Source organism: Oryctolagus cuniculus, chromosome 12, assembly GCF_964237555.1.
Source record: "Oryctolagus cuniculus chromosome 12, mOryCun1.1, whole genome shotgun sequence".
NCBI classification, from domain to species: Eukaryota; Metazoa; Chordata; class Mammalia; order Lagomorpha; family Leporidae; genus Oryctolagus; species Oryctolagus cuniculus.
Window position 1 is genome coordinate 81,512,889 of NC_091443.1, and position 15,641 is coordinate 81,528,529.

Below are 15,641 nucleotides of genomic sequence, written 5' to 3' on the forward strand. Positions count from 1 at the left end.
AGCCCCTTGCTAATGCACCTGGGAAAGCAGCAGAAGACAGCCCAAGTACTTCAGTCCTGTGCCACCCATGTGGGAGACCCAGAAGAGTTCCTGGCTCTTGGCTTTGGCCTGGCATAGCCTAGGCATTTTGGCCATTTGGGGAGTAAACTGGAAATGGAAGACATCTCCCTACCCCCTCTCTCCCTTTCAAATCAATAAAATATGTAGGAAATAAAATACAGAAATAAGAAGCCAAAAAGGTGAATTGCTTGAAGTCACAGAATCGACAAATGCCAAAAAGATGACCTGAATTCTCATGCGGCTCCAAGTCTGTGCTCATTCCACCTCACCATGGTGCCAGAAAGCACCTTGGCTTAACAAATATTCACTGAACATCTATTATGCAACAACCACATGAGCACAAAAATGAGTAGCATATCAGGTTTTAAGGAGACTTAAGATAACTGTCCAATTATTTGATTTGAAATTTGGTCTCCTAAATCCAATCTCAACAATTCTCCAACTTCATAGTCTTTTATATTATCTAAAAGTCACATATTCTTTTTTTTTTTTAATTTTTTTTTATTTGACAGGTAGAGTTATAGACAGTGAAAGAGACAGAGAGAAAGGTCTTCCTTCTGTTGGTTCACTCCCCGAATGGCCGCCACGGCCGGCGCTACGCTGATCCGAAACCAGGAGCTGGGTGCTTCCTCCCGGTCTCCCATGTGGGTGCAGGGGCCCAAGCACTTGGGCCATCCTCGACTGCCTTTCCGGGCCACAGCAGAGAGCTGGACTGGAAGAGGAGCAACCGAGACTAGTACCCGGTGCCCCAACTGGGACTAGAACCCTGGGGGTGCCAGCGCCACAGGCGGAGGATTAGCCAAGTGAGCCACAGTGCCAGCCTAAAAGTCACATATTCTAACATGCAAAGTATTATTCTTTCTATGGATAATAAAAATCATGCTAGAAATAACTATAAAATTTTTATTATACTATGTTATTAGAACACCAAAAAAGGCTGCCATCCACTCAGACAACATCTTGTGTACTTTTAAGGCATCCTTACTACCAAATGAACACACACACACACACACACACACACACGAAACAATTTAGGAAACTTGGGGATCTTAGTTCTGAGTCAATTTCCACAGCAAACTACATTCAGTTCAGGGACATCACACCAGCACATTCTCAAACACATCATTTGCAAGTTTCTTATGGATATTTTAATACACTCACTTAAGTGCATTGAGACAGTTGTTCCCAGCAAATTGTTAAGACTATTTCAGATAATTCAACATTTGTTCAACTTGGAGCAATGTGGACTTAAAAATAATACTGTTCCGTAGATTGATGTTGGATGGATATCCATAATTATTAACAGATCTGCAAAAGGCTCTGTATCTCATCTTACCCTGCTGAACACTTCCTGTATCATTCAAGATGAAGACCCAGAAATTATATTGAAAGATCAGAAAAAAACCTTCATAAAAATCACCAATTTCTCTTTTATCTCTCCTGTTCAGCAAAGTAGAACCCACAGCTGGCTATCTATCATACTGAAACAAGGGAGAAATATAAAAAGCAAGCAGGGCTTTCCAAGACAGCTTGAGGAAAGAGTTTCATGTAACTGTTCTAATTATATAGACCAACATGAAGTAATCCATTTAGGAAATAAACTAGAGTGGAGTAAAACAAAATTACTCCCATCATCTACTAATCAATTGGTGAATAATACTCAGGTGGAAATTCTTATCATTTCAGAGGGAATTAATAATCACTGATATTTAAAATGTAAGCCTTAAGATAAAAATAAATCTAGTAGAAACAAGATGTGATTTTTTTTTCTCACAACATTAGGGACCTCTGTCAAGTAAAATTAAAATCAAAGCATTTAACTGTTTCTTTATAAATAAAAACTATACTTACCACAATCCATTCAGCAATATTTTCATAAAGTTCCGGACTAAAAATTGCTTTTTTAAGCCTAGCTAAAGGACCATCAGCATCTACTAATCTGCATCGCATGAAAACATCACAGTAGCCTCTAAAATCATTGCAAGGGGATCCAGGTTGCAAGGTGATGGTCTGACCACTGAACTGCTTGCTCCACTGCACAGACCCTGTACTGGCACAAGTTGATGGCTCCACTGGAAAAGAAGTGTCAAATGTTAAGTTGAAGATCATATTTCCTAATAGGCCAGTAGGAAAAGAGGAGGAAAGAAGAAACTGCTTAAAATCATTATCATGATACGTTATGCAGTTCTGTACTAGTTAGACTGGGTAACACCATTAGTGATTCACCTTAAATGCTACAATATATAAACAATCGACAAACCTTGACTCAACACCTACAATGGCTTTAAAACAAACACCCTAATAGTGTTTATATAAGTTACTGTCATAAAGCTGGCAATGTTTGATCTAGTTATCATTTTTAAAACATTGCAGGTACAATAATGCTAAAGATACAATTAATAATTATTAATACTGCTAAAATTAATAATTATTAAAAATGCTAAAGACACATTAATAATTTTCTCAGAGGATATATTTAGCAAGAAACTATCTGTCCAAACTGTATATCAGAGTTTAAGACTTAAAATTTAGGAGCAAATCATGGTTTTTGAAGCAGATTTTATATTCTTGTATTGTAAGAGCCTTACTTTTCTTCATACAGCAGACATGGCATAATTCCTTGTCATCCTTGCCATCAGAACTGGCACAGGTACACTCTTCCAAGCCATATTTCTCACAGATAGAGCCTGCACATTGCTGGAATGAAAGACAAAGTAATCTTTATATGGGGTTAAACCCCTTATTCATAGTACTATATAGGCAGATGCAAGCTTCCAATATCAGAAAAATTAAGTGGAAATACAAATAAAAAATAAAGAGATGAATATCAGAACTGGATCCTATACTTACATTTGAACAAGAATAAGTGAAAGTAGATAGCAACTAAAGAACAATAAAGTAGAGAAAGAGTAGTTATACTAGTTATTATGTTTTTTTATAAGCAGAGAAAATGAAATTTTCTTCATGTACAGAAAATGGAATTTATCTATGAAAGCTTGAAAGACTTCACATTAACAGAAAATGAAAAAAAGTTATCTTATTTAGGCTACTGAAATATTTTAAAAACTTAAAAGCAGAATAGACAGTCACTTGTCTAGTTGTATCACTAGATAGAAAAGAACTGTACAATACACTAGAGTTGTATTGCTCTAGAGAATATATATTGAACACATGTAGTTGGAAAGATGAAAAAAAAGTCAATAATTAATTGAAAGCCACCAGGCACTTGTGTCACTTACACATTCATGGCTATGTGGGGAACAGACAGGGATATTATTGAAACAAAAGACCAAGATTAATTTCTTTATGTAGCTTTAAGTGTCAACAATTATTCTGAAAGAGTAGAGTTTATAAAATAAAAAACATCTAAAATCTAATCCTTACCCCATTAATGCACACTTGTGTTTGCCTATTACAGTCTGTAAAGTTTGGTTTAGGGTCAGATGCTGGGCAGAGAGCTGTGAAGCCATTACAAATTCCTTCTCTTGCACAGTCTGAATCATCCCGACATTTCTCAGATTTTGACTTGAATGCACACTGCGCTGTACAGCAGGGGCCCTGACTTGGACTAGAAAAAACATTGTTGTTAAACAAAGTAAACAGTGGGTACTTTCTAGCTCCTTGAATATGGCCCTAATTTCTAAATCATAAATCTTATCTTTTAAATGCTAAGTATTTTATTGATACACAATTTCAAATATTGAAATAATTGTTAACTACACTTGATCTTAGCCAATAGGCCAAGAAGTGATATGAGTTAACTAAATTTAAACATTATAGTAAGTGTAGAAAAGCTATTAAACGTCTTGTTTCTCAAAGCATACAATATTCATCATTTTTTTTCTTTTAGTATTTATTTTTTTTTTACTTTACAAGTAATCACTTCTTCCCTAAATGAAGTCATAGAGATTTATCACAGTATTTAATTTGGTATTTGCTTTGATTAAAACATTTAATTAGCACTAATGTAAAAAGGCACAATTGTATTATGTTAAATTATCTCACATGTAATATGTGATTAAGTCTAAATAGCTTAAGGAGTCAAAATATTTGTAAATAAATTCATATTTGGGGAATGAATAAAAAAATTCAACATTTTTATTCTATTTGCTTTTAGTGAAAGAATATAATAAAAACTGACTTAACAGTTATGCAATTTATCAGTGTTTTTCATCATTACATTACACATTAGTAACTTATCAGCATTTCTCATATTTTTATGCTGAAATCAAACTGATAAGACAGCCATTTAAAAAGTACTGGACAAACAATATTCTTTTGCTTATATCTACCACTGCCAAAGTAATCTAACAAAATCATTATATGACATAGTTACAAAAGTAGATGGATTCCATTTACCTAAACACTTTAAGATTCTAAAAATATGAAAGCGGGCAGCCATTTGGCCTACACGTTAAGATGATGGTCCTATATCAGAATGCCTGGTTCAAGTCCTGGCTCACCACCTGATGTCAGCCAGCTTTCTGCTAATTGCATGCTCTGGAAGGCAGCAGGTGATGGCTCCAGTGGCTGGGTTTTTGCCACCCACATAGGAGACCGAGGTGGAGCTTCCATTTCCTGTTTTTGGCCTAGTCGAGACCTGGCAGTTTGTGGACCTGGGAAGTGAACCAGCAGATGGAAGCTCTCTCTGTCTCTCTGCCTCTCAAATAAATTAAATAAATAAAAATTGTAAAAATATGGAAGACACTCTCATCTTTAAAGTTAGGAACAGATTCTCATTTTTATTGTACATTCCTCCTATGTCCTTTTTTTTAACACCACACAAATTGCAAGTAGTTCAAACTGACAATACAGAGCACTGATCAATGCTATTTCAGAAAAATAAATAAAACATAACAACAAATAAAGTTTCAGAATCACATGCATCTCAATGTAAGTTTTGACTCTGTCATAATTACTTTCAGGTGACATCACAGGCACATTAACATTACTAGAATTAGCAAGGTACCTGCATTGTTTTCCAGGCTTCAGCTTGCATTTTTTCCCCTCCGGTTGGTTTGCATCAAAGCAGCATTCATCTTTACACTGGTCACTATAGCCACAATCACATTCTTCACCTTGTTCTACCATTCCATTTCCACATATAGGTTGGCCAGATTCTAAGGAAAATAAACATTCATTTTATTAAAATGCACAAATTCTTTGGCGCTTCATTATGAAGGGAGAAAAAAAAAACTTTGATAAGAAAAGTACAACTAGGGATCAGATGACCTAAGAAGGGCTCCACTATTAACTATCAATGTGACCTTCAGCAAAATTATTTCCCTTTTAGGAGTCTCATTTTCTTAATCTATATAATGAGGGGATTTGATCTAATAGTCCTTCCTAAGGTCCCTTCTAAAAGTGGGAACTTGTTATTTAGGCCATGGCACACTGAGCTTTTAAGGAATAATGACTATACATGACATGTCACACAAATGCAAATTATATTCTTCGTTAACCAAAAATAAATAAATAAAATAAACTTGTTACAGAAAATATCATGCACAAATCAAAGTTTAAAAGAATAGCCGGTGCCATGGCTCACTAGGCTAATCCTCCGCCTTGTGACGCCGGCACACCAGGTTCTAGTCCCGATCGGGGCGCCGGATTCTGTCCCAGTTGCCCCTCTTGCAGGCCAGCTCTCTGCTGTGGCCCGGGAGTGCAGTGGAGGATGGCCCAAATGCTTGGGCCCTGCACCCCATGGGAGACCAGGAGAAGTACCTGGCTCCTGCCATCGGATCATTGCGGTTGCACCGGCCGCAGCGGCCATTGGAGGGTGAACCAACGGCAAAAGGAAGACCTTTCTCTCTGTCTCTCTCTCTCTCACTGTCCACTCTGCCTGTCCAAAAAAAAAAAGGCACAATGAAATAACAGGTACCAAGCAGTTAACTGTAACAACTCTCGACAATAAGGTGTTGTTCTTTTATTTACTCTCACAACTTTTGTAATGGAGTAACTTTTAAGATTTTTTTAAAATTTTACTTAAGTTATACAAACTTCATGTATATTATATATATATAAAGATTTAGGAACATAGTGAGACTTCCCACCCTACCCTCCCTCCCACCCGCCCATGCTCCAACTCTACTTCCTCCTCCCTCTCCCACTCTTAATTTTACAAAGATCTATTTTCATTGTACTTAATGATCATATAGTAAAACCTACACTAAGTGTGGGGAGCAACCCGGACTAGACTGTTACTGGAATTAAGACTTATTCTATGCATCTGCTCTCCCACAATATGGTGCTGGGAGAGAAGAAAACAGCTTCTACACAGCTGCCTCCAGTTCAGCCAATAAACTGTAGGACTTGCTCCTGATTGGAGGAGAGCAGCGTGCTCGGCGTGTGGGCAGCCGAGTTGGGATTGGCAGAGGAGGACTATAAAGGAGGAGAGAGACGGCATGCACCAGGAACATCTAAGGGGAACACCTGTGCAGCCCCCGAGAAAGCCGGCCGGCGGTGTGCCGCTTCCCTGCGGAAGTGGGGAAAGTGGCCAGGGGGAACCGCCCTTCCACGGAGGTGGAAGGGATAGTAGCCAACCCGGGAAGAACCAGCAGCAAACCCGGGGAGGGCCGAGCAGACGAAAGAACAGCGCAGGGTCCTGTGTTGCTCCTCCACGAAGAGGGGGAGCGACAACTAAGATTAATTTTTGTTTAATTATTAGAAAGGCAGAGAGGGAGAGATCAATTTTCATCTGCTGGTTCACTCCCCAAAAGGCTGCAATGGACCAGACTGGACAAGTCTAAAGCCAGGAGCCAGGAAGTCCATCAGGGTTACTCATGTGGGTAGCAACGCCCAAGAACTCTGGCCATCTTCCACTGCTTTTCCAGGTCCATTATTAGAGAGCTGGATCAGAAGCTCAGCAGCAGAGACTGACCCAGCACTCCAATACAGGATGCTGGCATCACAAGTGGTAATTTTACCTGCTGTACCACAGTGCTGACCATTCTGGAGTAACAACTCCACATGACATATTATTCCTCTAAACACTTCATGATGCATCTCTAAAAGATATTTTTTTTCTAAACCTAACTATAATACTATTATCCAATCCAAAAAAAATATGCTTAATAGTTAATAGTCAATCCATGTTCCATTTTCCTCAACTGTCTATAATTTGCTGGGCTTTTTTTTTTTTTTAAGATTTATTTATTTGCTTGAAAGTCAGAGTTACATAAAGAGAGAAGGAGAGCCAGAGAGAGAGAGAGAGAGAGAGAGAGAGGTCTTCCATTCACTGGTTCACTCCGCAGTTGGCTGCAATGGCCAGAGCTGTGTCAATCCGAAGCCAGGATCTTCTTCCAGGTCTCCCACGTGGGTGCAGGGGCCCAAGGACTTGAGCCATCTTCTACTGCTTTCCCAGGCCATAGCAGAGAGCTGGATCAGTAGAGGAGCAGCCAGGACTTGAACTGGCGCCCCTATGGGATGCTGGCACTCTAGGCGGCGGTTTTACCCACTATGCCACAGCGGCGGCCCCCATTTGTTTGTTTTTAAAGATTTATTTTATTCATTTGAAAGGCAGAGTTATAGAGAAAGAGAGAGAAAGAGGTAATTTGTTGTTTTGAACTTGGTTCCAAACATGGTTTTCCATAATCCAACCCATCCCAGCTTTTGGTTGACATAGCTCTTAAGTTCTTTCAATATATATAAAAAAATTCCCCATCCCCTTTTTCTTTTTACATTATTTATTTGTTAAAGAAGCTGGGTAATTTTGTCTTATGTAATGGTCCACTTTACATATGGCTGGTTGTAATCAGCCAATAAGCTATTTTTTTTAAATGTACATTAGTTTTGCTCCTCAGCTAGACCAAGCTCCTTAATGGAAGAAAACGTCTACTATTTATACCTTTTGAATTCTTAAGAGCATAATATATACCTTTTGTATTCCTAAGAGCACAACAGTACTAGGCCAGATCTTGGTTGATTAACAAGGTTATATAGCAGCTTTAGACCCAGTGAATAATTTTAGAAAATTCCTTCAATTGTTTTCTTTGATTTCCAGCAATGGAGTTTAAAATTGGAATAGGAATACTACTCTTTGTAAATAAGCAATAATAACAAAACCACAGGCCTTTAGAATCTACTGGGAATAAGAAAAATCAAATGCCTTCATTTTCTAGAAAAGAAAACAAACTTCCAGGGATTTGTGACTTCTTTGAGACCACATATCCCAGAATGGAGAAAACCACAAGTTAAACTCAAGGTCTCCTATGTTTAAAATCAGATGCACTTTTTTTTTCTACTATACCAAATCAGTGTGGAAAAGAGTCACAGCACAGGTTTTAAACTGAGAACTCAGTAAGTAGAAGGGAACACATCTCAATCAAAAATATTTCAGAAGGATTAGTTTTAAATCCAGAAGGCTTTCTCTTGTCCTTATCCACAACTATTAAAGGAAAACTCAGAGATCGATGAACAATCCAACAATCCTGGTTTCATTTTATTCCATCTCTTATGTTTCCTAAAACTAGAAACAGACATGTGCACATATGTATGTATTAAGTAAATAATAATGATTTTCAAAGCTCTAGCAATTATAATTCAAGTGACATACAAATTAGGATAAAAGGAGAAATGACAGTCAGAAAACTCTTACTGCAATATTTACTACTCATTTTCATCTCATACATGATTACTTCAAACTAGCTATTTCCCAACAGCTTAAATACACAAAAGTACTGTTGAAATGCGAAAATCTCAAGATGCACATTTATTTATAATTCAAAAAATAAATTTCCTTCCCCATAATATGCTCATTTTTAAAGGTTAACTTCAATCAGAAAATTTACTGTGAAAACAGAGTTTACAAATGAAGAATCAATATAGCACTCCATAGTTTATAGATGCTTTATTTGTAAGCCATGTAGTCAAAGCACATTTCCTGACTGATGCTGACCTTTAAAAATGAGCATATTGCTCTGTAGGTATTTTAGCAAAGAACTTGGGAAGTATTAGAAAAACTATCCCTGACAATGACAATAATAACAAAAATAACATCAATGCTATTTCAATCTGTGCCTTTAAAAGAAAAGGCAAGCTCTAGAAGAAAAATCCAAAGATTGTGAAAAGCATGAAAAGAGAAGTTATAGACTGAAAGGAAATATCTGTAAACCAGTACCTGACAGACAACTAGTATCTAGACTGTATTAAGAATCTTTGGGCCGGCGCCGCGGCTCACTAGGCTAATCCTCCGCCTAGCGGCGCCGGCACACCGGGTTCTAGTCCCGGTTGGGGCACCGGATTCTGTCCCGGTTGCCCCTCTTCCAGGCCAGCTCTCTGCTGTGGCCCGGGAGTGCAGTGGAGGATGGCCCAGGTGCTTGGGCCCTGCACCCCATGGGAGACCAGGAAAAGCACCTGGCTCCTGGCTCCTGCCATCAGATCAGCGCGGTGCGCCGGCCGCAGCGCGCTGGCCGCGGCGGCCATTGGAGGGTGAACCAACGGCAAAGGAAGACCTTTCTCTCTGTCTCTCTCTCTCACTGTCCACTCTGCCTGTCAAAAAATAAAAAAAAATAAAAAATAAAATAAAATAAAAAAAAAAAAGAATCTTTGACTCAACACACAAAAAACCATCAGGAAAAAACAAAAAACATGAACAGACATTGAGCCAAAGAAAATACAGAGACAGTGGGCAGCTTCTGGCACAGTGGATTCAACTAGGGCTTGTTTAGAGTCCTGGCTACTCCACACTTCCAATCTAGGTTCCTGTTAATGTACCTGGGAGGCAAGGGATGATCCATACCATCCACATGGGAGACCCAGATGGAGTTCCTGGCTCCTGGCTTCAAGTTGGTCCAGGCCCAGCAGCTGTACACTTTTGGGGAATGAGCCAGCAGACAGAAGATTGCAATCTTGCTATCTCATTCTCTGTCTCTTACTAACTCTGCTTTTCAAATATATATATATATAGGTTTTTTTTTGTTTTTTTTTTTTTTTTTGGATAGGCAGAGTGGACAGTGAGAGAGAGACAGAGAGAAAGGTCTTCCTTTTGCCGTTGGTTCACCCTCCAATGGCTGCTGCAGCCGGCGCACCACGCTGATCTGAAGCCAGGAGCCAGGTGCTTCTCCTGGTCTCCCATGGGGTGCAGGGCCCAAGCACTTGGGCCATCCTCCACTGCACTCCCTGGCCACAGCAGAGAGCTGGCCTGGAAGAGGGGCAACCGGGACAGAATCCGGCGCCCCGACCGGGACTAGAACCCGGTGTGCCGGCGCCGCAAGGCGGAGGATTAGCCTATTGAGCCATGGCGCCGGCTTCAAATAAATATTTTAAAAACAATAAATACAAAAGAAAATATACAGATGGAAAATAAGCAAAAGAAAAGATGTCCAACATCAGTAGTTATCAGAGAAGTGCCAATTAAAACCATAAAGTAGGAGTTGGTGTTATGGCGTAGCATGTACAGCCATTGCCTGCAATGCCAACTCATATGGGCCCAGGTTCGTGTCCTGGCTGCTCCATTTCTGATCCACTTCCTTGCAAATGGTCTGGGAAAGCAAAGAAAGATGGCTCAGGTGCTTGGGCCCCTGCTACTACCCACATGGGAGATCTGGAAGAAGCTCCTGGCTCCTGGCTTCAGTCTGGCTCAGTCCTGGCTGTTCTGGCCATGTAGGGAGTGAACCAGTGGATGGACAATCTCTCTCTCTCTCTCTCTCTCTCTCTCTCTCTCTGAGCGAACCAGTGGATGGACAATCTCTTTCTCTCTTCCTCTCTCTCTCTCTTAATCTGACTTTCAAACAAATAAATAAATCTTTGGGAGAAAAAAACATAAGATATACTAAATACCTATCAGAATGACTAAAACAAAAAATAGTGAAAACACTAAATGCTGGTGAAGACAAAGAAAACTGGATCATTCATACATTACTGGTAAGAATAGCACAGGCACATTGAAACACAGTTTGGCAGTTTCATACTAAACAAAAGAAGCAATTATTATATGGTCCATCTACTAGATTTGTGGAGTCTTATCCCAAAGAAATAAAAATTTAAGTTTAGATTTAAAAAAACCCCTGTACATAAATATTTATAGTTCCTTTATTTCTAACAACCAAACACTGGAAATAGAATAGATCTCCTTTAATAGGTGAATGGTTAAACAAATTATGGGTCATATATACCATGGAACTAATATTTAGCAACAAAGAGGAACAAACTATCGATACAGAAACAATGTAGATGAACCTGCAGGGAATTATGCTGAGTGACTCCCAGAAGATTATATTCTGTATGATCCCCTTTATATATATAACACTTTTGAAATGACGAAAAATCAGAAATGGGAAACAGATTAGTAGGGTGGAGGAGGGACAGCAGGAAGGTGGGAGGCAACAATGAGGGACTTTTGTGCTGACGGAACAATCTTGAATCGTGGCTGTAGTTGTGGATACAGATACCTATACATATGATAAGAATGTATGGAATTAAATATACACAGAGAAAGGAGAACATGAAAAACTAGAAAAAGCAGAGAAAGATCTGTGGATTGTATGTATCAATGCCAATATCCGAGGTTATAATATTGTTCTATAGCTTTGCAAAGTATTACCACTGGTGGAGGAGGGGTATGAAAGCAACACAGAATCTTCTATTTCTTACAAATGTATGTGGATCTACAACTTTCTCAATAAAAATTTCAGTTGAAAACAAAAGCTGGGCAGGCGCTGTGGTGCAGTGGGTTAACGCCCTGGCCTGAAATGCTGGCAACCCATATGGGCGCCAGTTCAAGACCTGGCTGCTCCACTTCCAATCTAGTTCTCTGCTATGGCCTGGGAAAGCAGTGGAAGACGGTCAAAGTCCTTGGGCCCCTGCACCCAAGTGGGAGACCCAGAGGAGGTAGGCTCCTGACTCCTGGCTCCTAGCTCCTGGCTTCAGATCGGCGCAGATCTGGCTGTTGCAGCCAATTGGGGAGTGAACCATCAGATGGAAGACCTCCCTCTCTCTCTCTCTCTCTCTCTCTCTCTCTCTCTCTCTCTGCCTCTCCTCTCTCTGTGTAACTCTGACTTTCAAATAAATAAGTCTTAAAAAAAAAGTCACACTTATTTAGAAAACTTTCTCAGAAATTTCTCCTTCAATGCTTGTATGTTTAATTCCACTTTGATACGAACAAATGTGAATAGGCCTTAATATTCACCCTTAAATAACTTACAACCTGTGACAAAGATCACAAAAATACATGAGACAAAGAAGAATATTTAGAGTATATTAAACATCACAGGTTAAATATGGTAAACGCCGCATGTGAGGCATAAGAGAACCATGGAAAAACAAAAGGTATATAAATATATATCCACATAATGGAATATTACTCAGCTATAAAAAGGAATAGAGTTCTGATATATGCTTTAACATGGATGCACCTTAAAAATATGCTACACAAAATAAACCAGACATAAAAGAACAACTGTGATCCCACTTAAATGAGGTACCTAGAATAGGCTAATTCATACAGAAAGAAAGTAGAGATTACTAATTACTGAGGGGAGAAGAAAGCAGGAACTACTGCTTAATGGTTATAGAATTTTGATTTGGGGTGATGAGAAACAGTACAGAAATGAATTGTGATGGTTCTACAACACTGTGAGTATAATTACCACCACTGGATTACACAGTTAAAATGGCAAAAATTTATCTTTTTTCACTAAAATAAGAAAAAATAATTTTACAGCAGCTTTATTCATAGTAGCACAAACCCAAAAGCCCAGGTGGTTATCAATGGGAGAGAGGATGTAAAACCCGTAAAACATTCATACACCATAATACTACCCAACAAGAAAAAAGGAATAAAACACTAAAGATGAATCTCAAGTTATTATGTTGATGAAAAGCAACTTTTTTTTTTTTTTTTTGACAGGCAGAGTGGACAGTGAGAGAGAGAGACAGAGAGAAAGGTCTTCCTTTTGCCGTTGGTTCACTCTCCAATGGCCGCCGCGGCCGGCGCGCTGCGGCCGGCACACCGCGATGATCCGATGGCAGGAGCCAGGAGCCAGGTGCTTTTCCTGGTCTCCCATGGGGTGCAGGGCCCAAGCACTTGGGCCATCCTCCACTGCACTCCCGGGCCACAGCAGAGAGCTGGCCTGGAAGAGGGGCAACCGGGACAGAATCCGGCGCCCCGACTGGGACTAGAACCCGGTGTGCCGGCGCCGCTAGGCGGAGGATTAGCCTAGTGAGCTGCGGTGCCGGCCCGAAAAGCAACTTTCAACAAAAGTGTTCAAACTGTATAATTCCATTCCCATGAAATTTTAAAAGAAGTAAAATAAATATATGATAAAATCAAACAGAGGGCTTGCCTCTAGAAGTGAACTGATGGCAGAGATTAGCTGAAAAAGGGAATAAAGGTATTTTCTGAGTTAATAGATGTTCCCTATCTTAAAAGCTGCATAGTTTATACAGGCAAATACATGTGTCAAAACTCATCAAATGGTACATTTATAACACATGCATTTTTCTTATATAAAAATCATCAAAATAACTTCAGGGGTGGGCATTTGGCCCAGGGGTTAATATGCTGGTTGAGATGCCCACACTATACATCAGAGTCCCTGGGTTTGACTCTTGGCTCCTGATTCCACTTTCCTGTTGATGCAGATTCTGAGAGGTAGCAGGTGATGGCTCAAGTAGTTGGGTTCCTCCCACTCCATGTGAGAGACCTAAACTGAGATCCAGCTCTCTGCTTTGACCCAGCAAAGCCCAGTCCCAGGCCAATTTTTGCAGGCATTTGGGCAGTGAACCAGCAGATGAGATATCTCTCCTTCTATTTCTCCTCCCTGTACCCCCTCCCACCAATAAATAAATAAATGTTTAAAAAGAACAATACTGAAGTCTAGTCAATGATGCATAGACTACAATGCCTAGGGATCAAGTATGCCTGCAACTGATTTTAAATTGGAGTGAGAAAAAATATGAGATGAAGGATGGATAGATTAATAAGTATCTCAGGGCTAGTGCTGCAGCTTAGTGGGTTAAGCTCTGCCTGTAGCGCCGGCATCCCATAGAGGTGCTTGTTCTTGTCCCGGCTTCTCCAGCTCTGATCCAACTCCCTGCTAATGCACCTGGGAAAGCAGTGGAAGATGACCCAAGTCCTTGGGCCCCTGTACTCATGTGGGAGACCTAGAAGAAGCTCCTGGCTCCTGCCCTAACAGTGGCCTAGCTCCAGCCTTTGCAGCCATCTGGGGAGTGAACCAGCAGATGAAGACCTCTCTCTCTCTCTCTCTCTCTGCCTCTCCCTCATTCTGTGTAACTCTGCCTTTCAAACTAATAAGTATATACTTTAAAATAAATAAATAAATATTTGAGGGGCTGGCATTGTGGTATAACAGATTGTACAGCGCCTGCAGTGCTGGCATCCCACATAGGTGCCAGTTTGAGTCCCGGCTGCTCCACTTCTGATCCAGTTTCCTGCTAATGCTCTTGGGAAAGTAGTGGAAGATGGCCCAACTCCTTGGGTCCTTGTGCCCATGTGGGAGCTGTGGATGAAGCCCCTGGCTCCTGGCTTTGGCCTGGCCCAGCCCCGGCCATTGCGGCCCTTTGGGGAGTGAACCAGCAGACTGAAAAACTCTCTCTCTCTCTCCCCCTCTCACTTTCTGGAACACTGCCCTTTAAATAAATAAAAATAAATGAATAAAAATATTTGATAAAAATAGGAAAGTGTTAACTGTGAAATATGCGTGGTGGGTATAATTCTTTCATGTTTTCTGAATGTTTAAAAATGTTCATAATAAAACGTTGGAAAATATACATACCAACAAAACAGTTGTTTCTCTTCTTCTCAAGAACTTGGCTTATATTTCTAATACTACAGAGTGAGAATTTATTGTTGTTAAGTTTATCACCAGATGTTGCTCTTGCATACATGATATAATTGCCATTTTCTTTTTGTCCTAAATTCTTAGATTCTCCTGGTGTGCACTCTGTTCCAGAATCATGCTGTCAAACAGAATATAGAGTTATATAAACAGGAAGTAAAAGAAGGTTTTCAGGCCATCTGACTAAATGTAATTTTCTCATTAGAAGAACAATGGAAGCTTGTGGACTCTCCTTTAGAAAGGACCTTAAAATAGGAAAACAATTCTCTCTTTTCATGGGCTCCTCCTCAGAAGGGAGGGAAAATCAGTACAGGTCTAATAACAACAATGTATAGCTTTGTAAGCGGGGGCCAGAATCAAAGAAAAACCTTAATAAAAATCTATTAAAAATAAGTCCACCTATTTATAAAAGTAGTAACAATCACATAAGCTACTTTAAAACTATTAAATATTCTTTAAAATACATGCTAAATTACATATTATGACTAATTCAGAGAAAACAAAGGTGGGATAGACAAAAGAAAGAAAACAGAGAGACTGACAAGGGGCCAGGCACATCCAGAACAGGAATCTAAGACAGCTAACTCATTCATCAGTATATAAGAAAGAAGTAAAAATGCTGACTAGGGATAGAAACACGGTGACCTATTTAAAATGAAAATTAGAAAAAAAATCAAGCAATAAAACCAAAAACACAGCTTTGCAGAATGAATAGAAGACAGTTATGTGTATATGCACAGAAGTGGGTTTTGCTATTAGAAATGTTATTGATGTGTCAGGTAC

At 39.7% G+C, this 15,641-nt stretch overlaps 1 protein-coding gene across 2 annotated transcripts in view; it reads right to left on the reverse strand.

Moving 5' to 3' along the window:
- The window catches only part of ADAM10 (ADAM metallopeptidase domain 10), a 155,326-nt gene that overhangs the window by 15,429 nt on the left and 124,256 nt on the right, over window positions 1–15,641 (reverse strand). For both annotated transcript variants that reach the window (XM_051821954.2, XM_002718210.5), the window contains 5 exons: window positions 14,796–14,979; window positions 5,030–5,180; window positions 3,445–3,628; window positions 2,649–2,757; window positions 1,912–2,132 (listed from right to left, as the gene is read on the reverse strand). In XM_051821954.2, coding sequence (XP_051677914.1) covers window positions 1,912–2,132; window positions 2,649–2,757; window positions 3,445–3,628; window positions 5,030–5,180; window positions 14,796–14,979 — 849 coding nt within the window. The remainder of the gene's footprint in view (window positions 1–1,911; window positions 2,133–2,648; window positions 2,758–3,444; window positions 3,629–5,029; window positions 5,181–14,795; window positions 14,980–15,641) is intronic.